The 18114-nt window shown below is 35.5% G+C and overlaps 1 protein-coding gene across 5 annotated transcripts in view; it reads right to left on the bottom strand.

The window, feature by feature from the left end:
- Positions 1-18114, bottom strand: part of ATP11A (ATPase phospholipid transporting 11A) — a 124471-nt gene that overhangs the window by 55182 nt on the left and 51175 nt on the right. For all 5 annotated transcript variants that reach the window (XM_061996859.1, XM_061996868.1, XM_061996875.1 and 2 more), the window contains exons 2-3: positions 10419-10541; positions 672-761 (exon numbers count right to left, since the gene is read on the bottom strand). In XM_061996859.1, coding sequence (XP_061852843.1) covers positions 672-761; positions 10419-10541 — 213 coding nt within the window. The remainder of the gene's footprint in view (positions 1-671; positions 762-10418; positions 10542-18114) is intronic.

The following is an 18114-nucleotide window of genomic DNA, read 5'->3' as shown; positions in this document are numbered from 1 at the left end:
GCCTTCTTTCCTTCAACCAGTTAACAATACACCTCACCATCTAATTATACAGCCCACACTTTTTTTGTTCCTCCCCAAGTCTCTTGGCATTTAAATTAGATTTCTGTTGTTTAATATCTTTCAGTGATTGTGAAAGACTAAGAATGAAGACACCTAGAAAGCAGCAAACTAGTTATCTAACAATTACAAAACTAAATATTTATGTACCACTCTAAATAAGCATTGTATAAGCATCTATATTGCAGTTTCTCTACAGGATTTGATGACAGTGCTGTTGGAAAACTTCTGCCAAGTCATCATTCCGTTAGAAACAACATAATATTAAGTGAAACTAACCAAAAATTGTCATAAAAGTAACTTATAATAATAGGCTTACTCATCTATATGTTTCTTCAATGCAAAATAAAAACAAAAATCACATTCTTTTCAATTTGATCAAGATAAGCCTTGCCATCAAATCAGTGACGACGTAAATTCCTCTTTAGGTTAGATGCACATTTCCAATTTGGAAATGAAATAAAACTCCTTTTGTCATATCATTAGTCTAAAAGGCTGTCAAAGTCAACCCTTTACCTCTTCAGTCATCAAAATCAGTGCATTTTTAGAACTTTTTCAACTATTTGGTTTTTAGGAAGAGTCCAGAAATCTATTGAAAAGTGGCAATAGCTTACCTGAACAAGGAAAATGATGAGGAAATAGAAGTTAGCTATTCTTCTGAATTGCTCAAACAAATTTTTCGGTACAAAGTTCCAAAACGTGTACTGAAAACAAATGCATGGATTATGAGCGTTTGTGGGAGAAATACCCTTTGTGTTCTATGTTCAAAAAACCCAAACAAATTCATAATTGAGAGGTGAAAATTCAATTAAACAAGAAGCAGCAGTATTTTTGTTACTTTGTTTAATAATTTACTGAAAGGGAATCTTAACTTGACAATCACGTGTCTTTGGAATTGTATCAATACAGTGTGATAATCTTGCTACTAGGGACTGAAGTAATTTTTGACTAGCAACAACATTCATTCAGAGATCGTTACAGAGCAGTTTATTTAAAGGCATCGACGAATTCTAAAAACATCTTAGTCACATCAAACAGCACTTCTCATTCACTTCCATTTTGTGGTGGCACTCAGACTAAACAAAAATTGTCAGTTCCTCTTCAGTTCCTTGGCTTTGACAAAAACATAACCCTTAAACTATAGCAGTGAACAAGAGTAAAGATCTGTATATTTCTCTGTCAATCTTATAAATTACTTAAAGTTTAATAAAATTATATAAGAAACAGTATATAAAAGTAACTTCAGAAATGTAAAAATTTCAACAGGAAAAAATCTGTATAAAAGTGACAAATGACCTTATGTTAACCAGCCCCTCCCCCTGCCGTGCAACAGGTAAAACCATACTCTTTTTAGATAGCTTACTGTGGCTCAAAAAAGGATTGCTTATTGGAATGTATTAAAAAAATGACAGCTAAAACTGTATGAAAAGGTGAGGGAAAAAAATACCTTGAGAAAACTAACACTGTATTATCTCATTATCCAAATTATCATTGGACACACAATAAAATGCCAAGTTCAATGTAACTTTCGTTTCAAAGGAGATGGGCTAAGAAGCTTCTCTTAATTTGTCTGGTACAAGGGTGTCTTGCCTTTTTTTGGCTGATTGCACTGATACTTGCTGATATGCAAATTATGCCACGTGTTACATATCTTCTGAATTTGGCTTTGAAAGCAAAGACAGCCAGAGCCCTAGAAGGAAAATACCTCTGTTACATCTGCAGATGAAAAGGATCCTCTAGAAGCTTGCCTTAGTTGCACACAAACCCCTTATTTGTTTGGGGTTAAAGCCTGGACATATGTAAGACATAGGAATGAAATACTCTTTTTTTATCATATGCCAAAAATCACTGCCTATTCTAAATATGCCTTAAGTAAACACTTATCCTGCTTAGTAGTTACATCAATATTAAATCACCTCTGAGCAAGACAAAACTCAGGCAGGCATACATGAAACAGCTGGTAAGTCAAGTGCTCTCATCTTGCAATCAGAATACTTTTCATCAGACTGGAATGCTACTTGCACTGCCCACTACCCTGCTACTTATCTTGGAATTTCAAATGAGAACTGGTTAGACTTGCTTATTTTTCCTTGCACAACAGTCCTGATCACTCAAAGCGGCTGCTGTGACAATACAGACTCTGTTCTACAATAGTAATTTTATATTTTAATAATTAAATGTATGAGGCAAATTATCTTTCTTCTAATCTTCTGCATTTACTTCTTATGAATTTGCCTGCTCAGAAAGAAAAATGAATACAGGATTCAGTGAAAATCTTGTGTCTACATTTTTCTTTTTAGCTTTTTTGATAGCACAAGTGTTTCTTCCATGTTAAATGGTTTTGCTGACTGTTAAATTCTGGTGATTTATACAATCTCTCCAAATTACCATTCATAAAAGAAAAATGGAATCCCTTAAGCAATAACTTCCTGCTTAAATCTCCTGGAGGGTTAATTTGTCTGTGTGGCAACAGCATATTGTTGTCATACTAGATGTTTCAAACATTTGATTGAGGAAGTCAAGTAAATTAGTTAAGATAAAAATCTATAAAAAGGTTGAATGGTCATCTTTACCCTTAGTACCTGATCCTCCTCATGGCCCAACTTCAGTTCACTACTTTCCTTGTCAAGCAGTGGTCTTTCATTGCACCTTTGCTCAGCAACTCCCTTACCTGAATAAATGTGAATAAGCTAGGAGTAGATTACTTATGGTCTGAGAGGTATTACTTAAAATGAATGCTTCTTTAACACAGAGAACTTGTTACAACTTAATTTTCAACCAGCCTGACAGATTTTTAGCACTTTATTACAACGGGCTTCAGACACACCAAGAACATCTTTATTCTGCTCCTTCTTAAAGGGAGAATTAACAATTTTTGAAGGAGTGTAGGCAAGAAAGACAGATCAGTAAGATGTCTAGACAGATGTCCTGCTGCCCCAGCCATCAGTAGCTCATAGTAGTTATCTACAAACAGACGATTAATGTTTAACCACCATAATCACTCCCAGAAGCAAGAATATGTCCTGCCACTCAGGACAAGATTTGCCTTACAACTGCATTTAAGGCAGTTTCTGTACCCTAATTAGCCAGGAACAAAATAAAAATCTTTCCAGTTATTGAAAACATCAGACAACTATGACCAGATCAATGCTACCTATGCATACCTCAGCAGTATTCCTGATGATGCCCCTGCTCCATCTCACCACTTCTTGTATCCTCCTTGCTACTGCCATGTTGCTTCTAGTTCCAACACCTCCTTGTTAGAACCAGTCCCATAAATCAAAAAATACTAAATAGGGTCATATTAACAATGGTTTAGTTTTTTAAACACTGCATTTTGAACTTTTCATTAGGTATCTGTAGGCCAGAATTTTGCCTCACATTTCAGGCTTCTCCTTCTTACTTAAGAGGCACATATTTCCTTAAGTAAAAAGAGAGCTTAAGTAATCACTTAACATCAAAAGCTGAAGCTGTAAGAAAAAAGCACTTCATGTTGCATTATTGAGGTCTGTCAACCCCTTGGTTTAAGTTAGAGCTTACTTGTCTTAAGTAGTCACTCCCTCTCTTCTAATCTGCTCTGATTTCACTCCTTTTCTTTTTGACTGGTTTTTTCTGCTTAAAACTAGTCTAACAAAAAACATTGCTTCAGCCCTGGTTTGTAGAGATTTGATAAGCTGATATTCATCTCTTCTGCAAAGCACTACCCTGAGGATAATACACTCAGGGAAGAATAAATAAAAATTGAACAGTAATCTTGCAATCACTTCAAGTTCTTCAATGTTTTTAAAAGACTGAAACACATAGACAAAACTTGAAAATGTCTATAGTGAGACCAATATTTTTAATGTACAGCTTTTTATAGCACCTATCAATTACCAAAAGAATACATTCTTACAGATGTCAGCACATGTATGCACATAACTTCAAGGCTCTGTTTGAAGAGAACAGACGATCACTCTTAACTCTGGGCTGAGTTAGGGGAAGAGTAGACAACTTCTTCTGGGGACACAAGGGAGCTAAAGAGAGTCTTTGCCCTGGAAATCCCACTTTGAGGAGGTTCACCAAGATCTTTCCTCCTCTCTCTAAGTGCTGGCAGTTGTCCACAGAACCAAGCTGTATTATTGTGCCCAGTAGAAAAACTGCACGCTCATGCACTCACATCCCAGATATTGCTATCTCTCAGCTGGCATAAGAATCCAATTGATTCAGAAGCATTTGAGATTTGCTCTTCTTTGTTACTAGTAGCTCCCACTCCTTTGGTGTGCCTGTATAAATGTAACTATTTAACACTTAAAGCATCAGATCTGACATTATCCTTCAGCCAGTACAACTGTGAGACAGTGGATTACCTGGTGAAGCTAGAAGCTGTGTGCTACAGAACCACAGAATCTCAAGGGGTGGAAGGGACCTCAAAAGATCATCTAGTCCAATCCCTCTGCCGGAGTAGAACCACCTAGAGCATGTCACATCGAAACTCATCCAGGTGGGTTTTCAATGTCTCCAGAGAAGAAGACTCAACAACCCATCTGGGCAGCCTGTGCCAGTGCTCTGTCACCCCAAAGTGAAGAAGTTTTTCCTTATGGTTTTTTTTGGAACACCCTGTGTTCCAGCTTATCATGTCCTATCATTGGACATCACTGAGAACAATCTGGCTCCATCCTCCCAACACCCACCCTTTACATATTTGTAAACATTAATAAGATCACTCCTCACTCTCCTCTTCTCCAAGCTGAAGTGTCCCAGCTCTCTCAGCCTTTCATCATAATGGAGATGCTCCACTGCCTTTATCATAGTGATGACACTGTGTCAAACTCTCTCCAGTAGCTCCCTGCACTCTTGAACTGAGGGACCCAGAACTCGACACAGTATTCCAGATGCGGTCTCATGAGGGCAGATCAGTATGTCTACACTAAAAGGCACATGCAACATTTCCTCTATTGGTACCTTTCCCACGTACATTTCTGTCTAGCCATTCTGTCTGATTCCCCACATGGCATTCTATACAAATATTTATCAACTTCACAACCACATGACCACGTCAGTTCCCACTGTGGGATTTGGATGCTTTTTATACTTTCAAATGTCATGGCTTAGGGCTGTATTTGCACTAATCTTGAAACATCTATGTCAGTATCCTAGACAGGCCTAGACTGGAAGACAAATTCTTCCAGTTATGAAGTGTCACCTTGGAAAGGTGTGGGACAAACTAAATCTCCTCTGGATTCCAAGTGGCTCATCTTGGTGGAGGCATTTCAGGATTACCTTAAGATTCAACGTTAACATTTCTTCTAAATATGGCAACAAAACAAGATATCAAAACCTCCTGGTCCAGTCTTTGTACTTTTATGACACTCAGAGCGAGGGCTGCAGAGAAGAGGTATAGCACAAGGGCATGAATTTCTGCTAGAAGTAAGGAACATTTCAACAACATCCACTGAAAAACGTCAGAATTACTTAACTTTATTTAACTATTAGTCACTGCGATTGAGATGACTCACAATTAAACAGATTAGCACTGAAGGTAGCTAGAGTTCCCCTTGCAATTTACAGGATTCTCAACATGCAGCATTGTTTCAGGCCATTCTCATACATATCAATGTTTGCATCAGTATTGGATGAGAAGTCCCAAGGAAACATGCAGACAACAGCAGATAATATTATTTGTGAAACAAAACCGGGAGCACTTATGGTCCATGAATATAGCTGCACATCATTTCAAAGTTGTTAATAATAGTATTGTTGCCCCGTCTAAGTTCACCTTAGATTCTTTATAAAAAGCACAGAAAATAAAACTACAGTACAAGTCAGAATTTCATAATTTTAATGAAATCTCTTTATTTTAGGGCAAATTCTTCAAGTAACAACTCTACATCCACTGTAGATTCAATTTTGCATTTCACTTGAGTCCTATCCTGCTGCTCTTGGGTTTCATCTTCTCAGAGCTGAAGCCTCACTGCTTTCACTTATGCTAGTGACCTAGACAACAAGTGGGTTTTCAGCTGTAAAATTTCTCTTTATGAAACTATGACAGTAAAAATTTGCAGCTAGACAGGATCAAGGCAAAATACTATATATTGATTACCCACAGTCTGAAAAAACAAATAATAAAAGACTTTTAAAGTCTCTAACCCAGCTTTCTCTATGGGTGCTATGCAAAAAAAACCCCAAACCACAGCCCTCCTGCAGAACGCTCCTGGAGTTTTTAAGTTTGTGAGCCATCTCTGATACACCAGGAAGTCTCTGATCTCATTCAACAGGCTGTTCCTGATCTCTGAAATCTTTGGTTCTTTGTGACTCATTGTTTAGATTGTCTGTCAAAAGCAGTAAGCAGCTGTAATTAAACATTTTGTGGCTTTCAACTTCCTATTGTCACTTAAAAAAAAAATAAATCTATGCATCTTCCCCTCTGTTCAAGAGACATATTTACACATCCAATTAGTCTTCAGATCATTGATTCAGCTAGAACAGGAGATGTAAATCTCTACTGAATGAGACCACTGAAACATAGCAATTCTATAAAGATACCAGATCAAGTTTAGGAAGAGGAATTCCAACACAAGAAATTATTAACAAATAAAAAAGTAGTAAAAACATTATGTCACTATGGAAATGCACAGTTTGCCTATAGATTGAATGTTCTGAGCATTTCTCCATCTTAAAAACTCTATAGCTGGCATGGGAAAAGGTACAAATCAAGTCTGAGCAGAGGTATGAACTAGCTTTCACATAAGCAATTATTGAACAGACTAAGGTTAGTCAGTCTGGAAAGGAATATGGTGGAAGATCACTAACAAAATAAAGAAGATAAATAATTCTCAGACTCAGGAGTTAGAAAACGAACTGAAATTAATAAGTAAAAGTTGTAAAAATAAAGGTTCACAGCTTCTTTTGGCAAACATTTCTACTGTTTAACTGTGCCTTAAGTATGTATTGTGAAAATTGACATGGGCTCCAAAACTGTTGAAGAAATTCACAGAGAAGAAATCCATTAAAGACTTATTGAATACAAAATAATTACCTTTGGCTCACAAATGGCTAAGTCACAAGTCAGCAAATACCAAATGGTATTTGCTGACTTGTACCATTCTATGTACCATTCTATGTTTAGTTTTTCTTCCTCAGGCAACATACTGTGCCAGATGGACCTCCAGCTATTCTTATCTGGTCAGGTACATCCACATACTACTATTCATGTACAAATACTCTGATTAGCATACTGACTGGGATACTCCCAGCACAAAAATACAAAGTTCGGATCTTATCAAAGTTTTGTATTAAAACATTTTGTAATTTATCATTCTTTAAAGATTAAAACCTTTTGCCATCCTGCTTCAGAAAAAGAAGTTGTTCTCACTGTCTTCTGTTAACTGCTACTGCTGTATAGTCTCTCATATTTTCCTTTTAACATAGCAAGTCTATTTATCAGTAAATACTTTCATAATGCAAGTAATTTTTTAAGGAAAAAATGAAGCAAGCAACCTCCCTGCCAACTAAATTAATTTTTCTTTCTTCTTAATTGAAACACTAGGATTTTCTACCGGATGATATTTTGCCATGCTACACCACTGTCATAGGATAAAGTCAATCAAGGGCACACAACAGCTACTTTAAAGGCTAACACCCTAGGCAGTTGAAGTAGCTAAAAGTTAGATCAACATAAAGATCCACCTTATAAAGGTCATTTCTTCTAGAACATAAGGAAACTGCATGTACAATTCAAAAGACACAAATTTTTGCCTTTTATTACTTCACTGCAGTCTTTTTGTAATGCATTGTTAAAATCATAACTGAATTCACACAATAAAAAGAGCATTTTGGTCTCGCCAAGTTCTGTTTAGATAGATACAACTCTTTGTGGTCAGGAATACGTCGCTAAACAGACAGAGCATTAACCACACTCCACAGTGACACTGCAATATAGAAGAAATATTCCTCTATATTGAAATCAAATTATTACATTGCTGACACCAGGAAACTTCTGGTGAAGCATAGTCAGGTCAAGTTTACCTTTGGAAGGAAATAATACAAACTTTAGACTTTCCTAAGGATTTCAGGCTGCTGTCTTTTTTCAGGGCTTTATGACAGGACATTTGTTAGCATAGCAACATAAAGAGAGTCTAATTGATGATGTTTTCTCATGGTATTAAATCACTCTTTTTAGAAAATCAGTCTTAAATTGGCAAAATCTGTACTTTGAAGTTCAGAGTTCCTCATCCTTGAAGAACAATCATGTATTTTCTTACATAAGCATTAAAGGCCCATAAAAGCATAGCTGAAAGTTACAGATGAAAGACAAAGGAACTATCCTTCATGGTTGAAGTAACATTCTACAGTGTGCTTGCATGCATATATCTTTATTTTACTCTAACAATTAGAGAATTCCCATCTTAATTTTGTACATTTGGTCATTCTTCAGGAAGCTTACATCTGCATTTCCTAAGCTGTGGCAGGTGCCACTCCAGTGTGTTTACAATGGAGCACGCGACAAGGACAGCATGAAAGGTTAAGAGATAGCTAGCTTACAGAACCAGAATGAATGCAAGTCAAGTCATGATGGTGCTTAGCCCAGGCTCTTTGGGATGGACCATTGAAATAACTGAAAGGGACAGTACAGGCAACATAACAGAGAAAGTTCTCATATAAAGACAATTACCATTAAAACTGAGCTTTCAGCAGTCTAAGGAACTGTTCCACATTACAAAGCATTTATATGACCTCTGTTCCCTGCTAAAATATCACCGCTGTGTTTACTTTCATAAAGATGACTTACAATTTATTTTTAAGCATAAGAAGTCTAATCAATAAACAGGAAAATTGATAAACATTTTATATATAAATTTTAAAAATCAACTAATAATCCTCTATGGAAAATCGTTTACAGATACAGTTCACAACTAAAGATTTTAATATCTCAAATGTTTAACTGAACATGCTTTATATCCAAAGAAAAACGTAGTGAAGCCTCTTTCCTGAACTAGTTGAAGTCACATTTACTAATTGCTAGTAGGGATCCTCAATTCAATCCAGGTTTAAGTCATAATTCACTAATTACGTCATAACAAATAGATGTCAAACATCTTGCAGAGTTGAGTAGGATGATTTAATTTCAAAAACTATCACCCATGACTTCAATTGCTTTATTTACACACATCCCAGATGAGACATACAAGATGAAAAAAAAAAAAAAAGTGTCACAAGAGACTAACATTTCCATAAAACATATTTATTCTTCGGTAATCCAAAAGGCAACCCAAATTCATATATACAGCACAGGATTTGCCACTGCACTTGTTTGATTGTGTTGCACCTGGATTATTTACTGTGCTACCTCTCAAACATTCTAAATAAAAATGTTTATATACTGCGTTCTTTATTATTATACTGTCTTTGAATGAAGTACAAAAAGAAGTTGTGAAGGAAGGTAGTAAAATATAAAATTTAACTTGAGACACAGTTTAAGAAAAGGGTGGCTTTTATTACAGCTTTGCTGCTATATTAGTGGATGGCAAGTGCAGATCTGCAAAAGCACTCAGTTCCTTGAGATCACAATGCTACTTAAGGTTCTTAAAGTGAATCTCTGGATTGGAACAGTCACTGTTCAAAAAGAAAGTTTTCCCAGAAGAGAAGGTATAATTGGCTGAATATGTGTGCTCATGAGGGTTAAAACCTAAGCACATTAAAAACCTGGTGTTCTTGGTGTGTTAGACATAAAATAAGCTGCAAATGTTCAGTTTACATGCCACTGCAGTATCAAGCTTTGACTAAAGCAAGCCAGTCCAACAATCCAACTGCTCACAGCTGCTGAAACTTAGAGAAATCTACTAGTTCGCGTGAGGACAAGCAGAAGGTTTCTAAAGGACACAAATGTATAATAATACTAGGAAGTTAAGAATTATTGACTTCTATATGTTCAAACAATAGTGTTTCTATGGAGTTCTGTCAATATAGGCATTTAAAAGGGAATGGTGCTATTAATGTGGAGATACTTCATTTGTTACATGACCATACTGTTTTTAGAGTTTAAGTATTGCTTTAGATTACAAAAGCCGGTCTTTCCTTGGAATATTTTCTTTACTTCAGGGCTGTTCCACATGAAACTTGCCTTCTTACTTCTTTGTGGAAAAGTAGAGGTCCAACTCTAAGACTCCACTACATGCTACAGTAAACACTTGAGATAGCTTCATTTTACCTTGGTCATTCATGAGAAATATACTGAAAATACATATGAGAATATATTGAAAACATATATAGGAGAATACTTTGAGAAACATATAGAAACTATCAGAAGAAATACAAGCACAAGAACACCTGAAAACAAGAATAACTTAAGCTGATTTCTGTAAATAAGAAAAGGAAAATACCTTTGATGAGACTATTCGGTTATCTGGAAATCTCTGTGGAATGTATGCTTCAGTGCCTGGAGGTGGTTCACGATGCCCAACGTAAATAGTCCGACTGTCCACCCAATTCTCTTCTCCAGCACACTAAGGGAAAAACAGTCCATTTCAGTTCACTCAGTATTTCTTCAGTAAGATGAGTCACACACTGAATTAACTATGACGTCTCTGGTCATATAGAATGGTAGAAGTTGGAAGGGACCTTTAGAGATCATTTAGTCCAACCCCGCTGCAGAAACAGGTTCACCATCAACACAAATAGCCATCAGCGCCTGGTCCCTCACACTTCCTGGTATAATCTCAAGACCACTAAAACACATAAAACTAACTCAATTGCCAAAATTCCACCTTAATTACACTTCACTTTCCCTAAAGGCAAAAAAGGAAATCCATTAAAATTACTATTCTTACTTTTCAGTTTCATAAATGAAAAGAAGAATGGCCTAAGTGTTTATGTGGTTGCTATGTGGTGGTAAGAATCAGTTATAATTAAAACGTTTATATAGATATGACAAGTATATCTCATCTCTAAGACCGGTCAGCCATAGCTTGGTATTTTATTTGCAGCAAAGTGAAACTGTTCTTTGAAATACTAGTAATAGTATTTCAGTACCAGTAGAAGAACAAGCTCAGGGATTCTGACTGACAGGAGAAGACCTCAGCTTGCTCACTCAGATCTCTTGCTCTTTAATGACAGCTGAGTCTGCAAGCAAAACGAAAGTGAGCCATATTAAAATGTTCATAGTTTTGCATAATAAAACTCCATTAAATCTATAAGAAGGGACATAAAAAATACAGAAAAAAATGCATTCAACTCCAACTATTAATCACAGAGTAGCTGAGTAGTCATGAAGTAAAATGCTAAGAGACTTAAAGAAAAGCAATTTCTGCTTTCCCAGACATTTATACTAGAGCTAATTAAGAACCCTGCATCATTACTATTCTTGCACACTACAGAAAAATGACAACATTACATTTAGAAGCTACTGATGGCCAAATTTCCAAATTAGGCATGAAACTAAAAATAAAAGTTAACTCAAGGTTTTTCTTAGCCATTTTAATATGCTATCCAATAATTTGAAAGAGACATTTAAATATTATGTGAAGACAAGCTACTTAAAAAGGAAGTAAAAGTGACAATTGTTCATAAGAAACACTAAAGGCCTAGTCACAACTTATGCTAAACTCGTAATTGTCCCTGACTCATTGGGAATACACATAACATTTCTCACACATCACATCCTTCCAGTGTGGACCTGAAATAAGAATGTTGGTTAGCTTAAAAATTATATGGATTTTCTAGCGAGACAACTCCTCCTATATCACTGACTGGTCTTGTCACAACTCAAAAAACAAATTGCCATTCAGTGTGCATCTGACAACCAGAAGCTTCTTTCAGCAAGCCAAAATGTTTTTGGAAGTAAAGCAATGGAAATGTTTCCATATTCCACTTACCCCACTTTATTCTTAGCATAGAGGGATCTTTTTAATCACTTTATTGGAACACAATGTATTTTACCTTGTCAGCACACTTAAATGTACAATCCACAACAATGACTTACTGACACTTGTGCCAAATAATACTCCTAGAAATGCAAGACAGGGTGAGATATTCCCAAGTAGTAGATTAAATTGTACGAAATTTATTAATTTTTCCTTAGGAAGGACATTCCAGACATAAAAGCAACATGAAGACTACTCCTGATATAATTAAGTGTCTGAGAAACAACGGCATTAAGGCCTGATGGGAATTCAACATATGAATCTGTGAACAAGAAGAAAAAAAAATCCCTCAGTTTCAACTTCCCTCCATACAGGTCCAGACCAACAATTTATCTCGGATATTTATTATGAACTAATCTAAGACAGCTCAACAAGGACATTATTAGTTAAAAAATAGCATTTTAAATTCACAGTATTGACTGTGTCTTTATCATGACGCAGTTGAAAGAGTCCTCTGTAAAACTGCCTGTCAAGCCAGAAAATACCAAAGAGAGCCTTATCAGCCTTCTCCCACATTACTATCAGTTTTAAAGGTCTCATGGTGTTGGACCATTGTATTAGTGTTAAGTAAACCAAGCTTCTGTTGCAATCTAGAATTTGTATACCTAGAGAAATGCTCTTTAAAATTGACTTTAAGTATGGACATCAAGTCAAGATAATCTCTTCTGTTAGCTCCATTGGATTTGGTTTTATCATGGATTGATAAATTTGTCACAAAAGCACAAAACCATATCTACTTAATTTTAACTGCTAGCACAGAATATAATTTATTTTTCAATATGTTACAGAAACGTACTTTAATCTAATTCAACATCTTCAAACCCCTAAAACATTCACAGTTCAAGTGTAAAAAAGTTTAGTAGGCAAGAACAAAGCTACATTTTCCAGTAAGGTAGCAGGGCAATGCAAGAAGTAGCATGCATAATTCAGAATGACTACAAGGAAACTCACTTTCATGAAGCAGGAAAAGATGCTTTTAAGAAAATAGCCCTATAAGTCAGGATGTATGCTACGTGGAGAAATCAAAACACCAGCAGAATATCTGCTAATCCTAACCTACAAAGCCGAACATGTTGATCCAACAAATCTTTTAACATTCAAGTATCTCACATAAGAGATCATTTATGGAAAGACATCAGGGTAACTGAAAAAAAACAATCTGATGCTCCTGCCAAAAAAAGGAACTATATTTTTTCTTTTAAGTTCTATTACTTAAGTCCATTAAGGATATGTCCAAGAAACCATAAATAAGCCTTTGCATTATCTATCTCTATTTATAGTATAAAGCTCAATGTACCGAGACCTACTTTCATTGGCACATCAATGAAGAAAGGTTACTTAGCTTTTACTCTTTCAAGCAGGGTCAGCAATAGAGAAATCAAAGACCTGCAAAGACTAAGTCATCTTTACATAACACTACATAGAGCCAGTTAACAGGATTATACCTTAGCGCATGTATGAGTTCAAGTAGTCATGCAGCTTTTTATTTATAATTTAAAAATCCAACTGTAACTAGCCTGAAGTTCACCTTCATGCAACTCTGCTAATTTTTATCTACATTTCCTTTAAATAAAATATATTAACTGAAAAGACAGAGGGTATACTATTCAACAGGTAACATCAAAAGGGTGATGGAAAGATGTCAATGGTAGCTCCTGGAAAAGTAACTGACCTTGAAAGATTCCAAGTGTTTTTAGTAAAGAGATTTGACTTATGGTTTGGAAATCAATGGAAACACTGAGTGACATTTCCTGACTATTCACTTGAACTAGTAATTTGGACATAATTAGTAGCAATGGTCTTTGCTATATTCTCCCTCTAAACAAATGTAAATGCAAACACCACAAAAATAAGTTCATATGCATTAAGTGCAGATGAAAACTCAGCTAAAAATCTCCCCTGGCCAGGCAGTGAGTACACTTTGTTGAATAATATTCTCTTCTACTTTTTTCCTAAACACTTTCTCAGAAAGAGTATTAAATGGACGGTACACTCTAACCATCGGTTTGACAGCAAAGAATTCTCAGTCTCAGATATAGTCTTGCTTGCCCAGGCTGTAACTCAAATTTTCACACTAAAATACTTGACACGATACCTTACAGGCTTTGTTAAGAGTTTGCAGAGTTACTGTTCTTTCTGTAAAACACTACTACTTGATCTGAATAAAACAATTAGTACTGTTAACATTACAAACTAACAAAAACACAGCTGCTCCTTCACTTTGGAGTTTTAGGATAACATACCAACAGGTATTATCACTCAAAATCTCCATGAAGAACTAATTGTGCATAGTGTGAAAAAACTTTCACATACAGAATGTTTTGCTTGTATCTAATTGGATACATTAGAACAGCTCTGCACTAAAAAAATTCTATCATTCTCTAATTTTTTATTCAGTGGAGTGAAACCAGTATCTTAGGAAGCTATAATTCACTATATTGAAAAAAAAAAAAAAGAACTAATTTTCCATTCTAATATCTTAAGCAAATTATCTTCTTTATTTCTCCTATGCTATTCACCAAGCTGTAAGATCATATAATCTCATCTTTGTCTTCACTTACCAAAAGTATTGAATAACTGTTCTTTTACACTTGACTTTGCACCATTGGTAAATGTGCAGCCATCTCCCTATGCAAACAGTGCTGCAGTGTGCAAATTTTTATCTGAACTTTCCAAACTTAATCAAATGCTCTGTCCTTTTAAGGACAGATCTGACCTATAAATCATAAAAAGCAGAATCCTTCCAAAGAATTTTAAAATAACATTATATTTGCTAGTCAGTCTGTGAAAGGGACTAATAATTTAAATAGTCCACTTTGAAAAAAGATCTCATGAACTTACATGTATTTCTTTGTGGAGATAAAGGGCAAAATTCTCATCCACTTAAAGGATCTTAGTAAGACTTCAAATGTTACACAGCTCACTAAGAACTATATAGAGCGGTTGACATTCATATTTTGTTCAGCCCTTCATATTAATACAACAAGCTCAGAGTAAAGAGTAAATGTAACTTCAAAAGCTGTTAAGACTGTTTTTGTATGTTTCATAGGAACACAGAATGGCACATACAAAATAATTAAAACATACAGTTATCGAATAAATCCCCTATCAGGTATAATAGTCTGAAAAAGGATTACCTCATTATTAGCTACCATAAATAGGAAGTGATTTCAGGCATCTAAATGCTATATGGACATATGTCATCAAACCACTAATTTAATGGAATACCAAAATGCAGCACTTGAGGAAACCACAAAAAACAGCCCCAAACAAGTCTCTCCCAACAATTCTCTACCACTACAATTGCTCACAAACCACAAAATGTTGGACATAAATATATGCAGAGGGAGGAGAAAAAGAGAAAAAACATTATTTACTTCTAACAGGTTACATCATTTATTAATCTCAGGTAAGGGATGTCATTAGATGCACACCTTCGACTGAACTCCACATACTATATACTTGAGCAGTAGATTCATCTGCCTTCATGGATGACAAGGCCAATGATCTGTGTTACTCCTAAAGAGTAATTCTTAGTTTGAAATGCAGAAAAACTAATCCAAGTTATGAAAAATCTTAATCTTGCATAAAATGGTCAATTTAAATTCCACATACCGCTGACACATTTATCCATTAGGTACAGTTACTTGTGATGCTTGTACTTTCTGCAAGAGGAAGAATCTTGTTTAGTTTCCCTCTATGTCCACAAAAAGTAGCAATAAAATTTATAGAGATCAAAGTTTCTTACTCCTTTCACACATGTAATCTTCAAACCATTTCAAGGAATCACTGGGATGATGGCAAAAGTTAGATCTGTGAAATATGTGAATCATTGGACACCTAGAAAAATGCTTTTGATTCACTTCTTTTTTTTTCCCACTGCTTTGGTTGTTACACATCTTGTTCCTTGCTGCCAGTGGGACAGGGAGACAGTGTCCCGCCTTGCATGTCTCCCTAGCCCCTGTCAAGAACAACTGTTACATGGAAATCCTTTCAAGAGTGTCTCACTTGCAAATAGAAAGGCAAATGAGAAAAACTATACTGCAACTAGAAGTGATAAGAGAAGCTAGAAGGGAAGGTGTCACATAAGACGCATGATACTTGACAGCCTTAGCATCTGAATTATAAATCAAGTTTATTTCTAAACAGCTCCAGTACAACAGGTGAAATTAAACTCTGTGGTGAAAACGACAGCTTCCTTAGGTGCTAATAAAAGCTGCAAAACAATAAAAGCCATTTCATTTTTTGCAAGGCAACTAAACACCACGAAGTTTTGCATGCACTGCCAGTCAAACCCGGAGAGTATCTGTAAAGATACTTTTAAAGACAGATGCTTTTAAAGAGAGATGTACAGATACTTCAGAAGGCAGGGCTTTATTTTTACACTCTTAGTTGCCAGAAAATGCTTCTATTGCAGTAATTAATCAAGAAACATTCTTAAGATAAGAAAACTTTCAGGTCAAAATATTATTTTTACAGATTCTAAAGAAAGAGGAGACAGGAGGGAGGCATCAGATTATTTTATTTTATTCAAAAATAAGTAATAAAGCCACAGATACACCATACTAGTTGTTTTCATTTATATGAAGATCATCAACTATTACAAAGAAATCAAGAAAAAATATCTGCTTTTAGTCTTTTCAAAAGCCCAAAGTTAATGCATATGGAAACAGTATGCATTGGAAAGATTGAAAAGATCAGATTTAAGTAAAAGTCATTCCAAAGTGGAGCTTCAGGTTATTCAAAAGGGGACATATTCTAAAAATACACTTTAAATTTAGAGCAGTAAATTATTCTACCATCAGCCTTCATGCAGATATGATCAGAAGTGGCCAGAGTGACAAAGGCTGCTACAAGGATTGTAGCAAACAAACCTAATATTCATTGTATTATTTGCATATCCTCTGTTCCACTCAGAACTGTTGCTCTTCCAGCAAGAACTGAACAACTCTATTTTTGTGCTATACCTGCCCTAGCTGCAACATGGTGACAGTCTTATCGGACCCTCAGGCCAAAATAATGATATGACTACACCTAAACAAAAAAAGCACAGGAAGAGTCAAATTAGAAGAAAAACAGAAATGACAAGAAATGCAGTTTTCCAGCTAAAAAAAATCTCCTTTCTTCCTTGTTAACCCTTGTGATGACTTTTAAATCTGTAATACAAGTTCAACCGCAAGCAGTATCTACTTACTCTCCTGACAGTCCTGTTAGAGTTTAAAATGACTTTCATTCCTAAGCAGATACAGAGCTAGAGAAACTATGACTCTGACAGGGGCACAGTGGGGCTACTTTGTGGTATCATCATATATGCTAATCAATCTAACAATGCTGGTCTTGCAGGGCACTGAGTCAGTAGCCAAAGTATGTTCAAATGCTGTTACATTAACTGTTCCATCCATAATAATCTAATGCTTTAGTCCTTAGGTTCCATAATTGTACTGGAGATTCACCAAAATATTTATTGTAAACTCATTATTGCTCTATATATCTTTACATTTTTATTTATACGTAGCGGACACTGAATTACAGTGTCAACTTGCTACTTAAATTATTTCATACCAAGAAGTGTTAAATATTTTGCCACACAAAGACTTATAAAAAAAAATAAGCTTCCCACTCTGTCTGTAGCTATGCTACCACACATACTTGAGGTCAGGCTGCAATCTTATCAGAAGCAAATACCTCCTGAAAAGGGTGAGAGAGAAAAACTAGCACGAGTGCTGCAGAAAGCAGCACAATTAACATAGTTACTCCCTTTTAGTCTTCCACCCTCAAGAACAAATTTTGTAATTTAAGATCTTGCTCACTTACTCCAGTCCTCAACTTGTTCCCCCTAACTACCAACAGAAATCAACAGGTAAGGCAGAAATGACAAGCTTTTCCTGCATTACTGGTATATTTATCAACAGCCTGAAAGCCCTGGTATTAGTCAAAATGACCTCAGACAAATTTAGTTAAATTTTGTCATGCTCCCTGAAGTCTAATTTGCAAATTATATATCTCATTTTTTTAACATGTAATTGGTTTTGGGAGCTATTTACAAAGTCACACCATAAACCCAGCATACTTAATCTTGAAGAAACCTTGTGTTTATAGTTCAAAAGTAACTTGGCTGTTCAGAATAAGTCATTAATTACATAGCTAGAAGCTACCT

The sequence above is a fragment of the Colius striatus genome, chromosome 1, assembly GCF_028858725.1.
Source record: "Colius striatus isolate bColStr4 chromosome 1, bColStr4.1.hap1, whole genome shotgun sequence".
NCBI lineage: Eukaryota > Metazoa > Chordata > Aves > Coliiformes > Coliidae > Colius > Colius striatus.
Note: the sequence above shows the minus strand (reverse complement) of the source record. Positions and strands in the feature narration are given on the sequence as shown.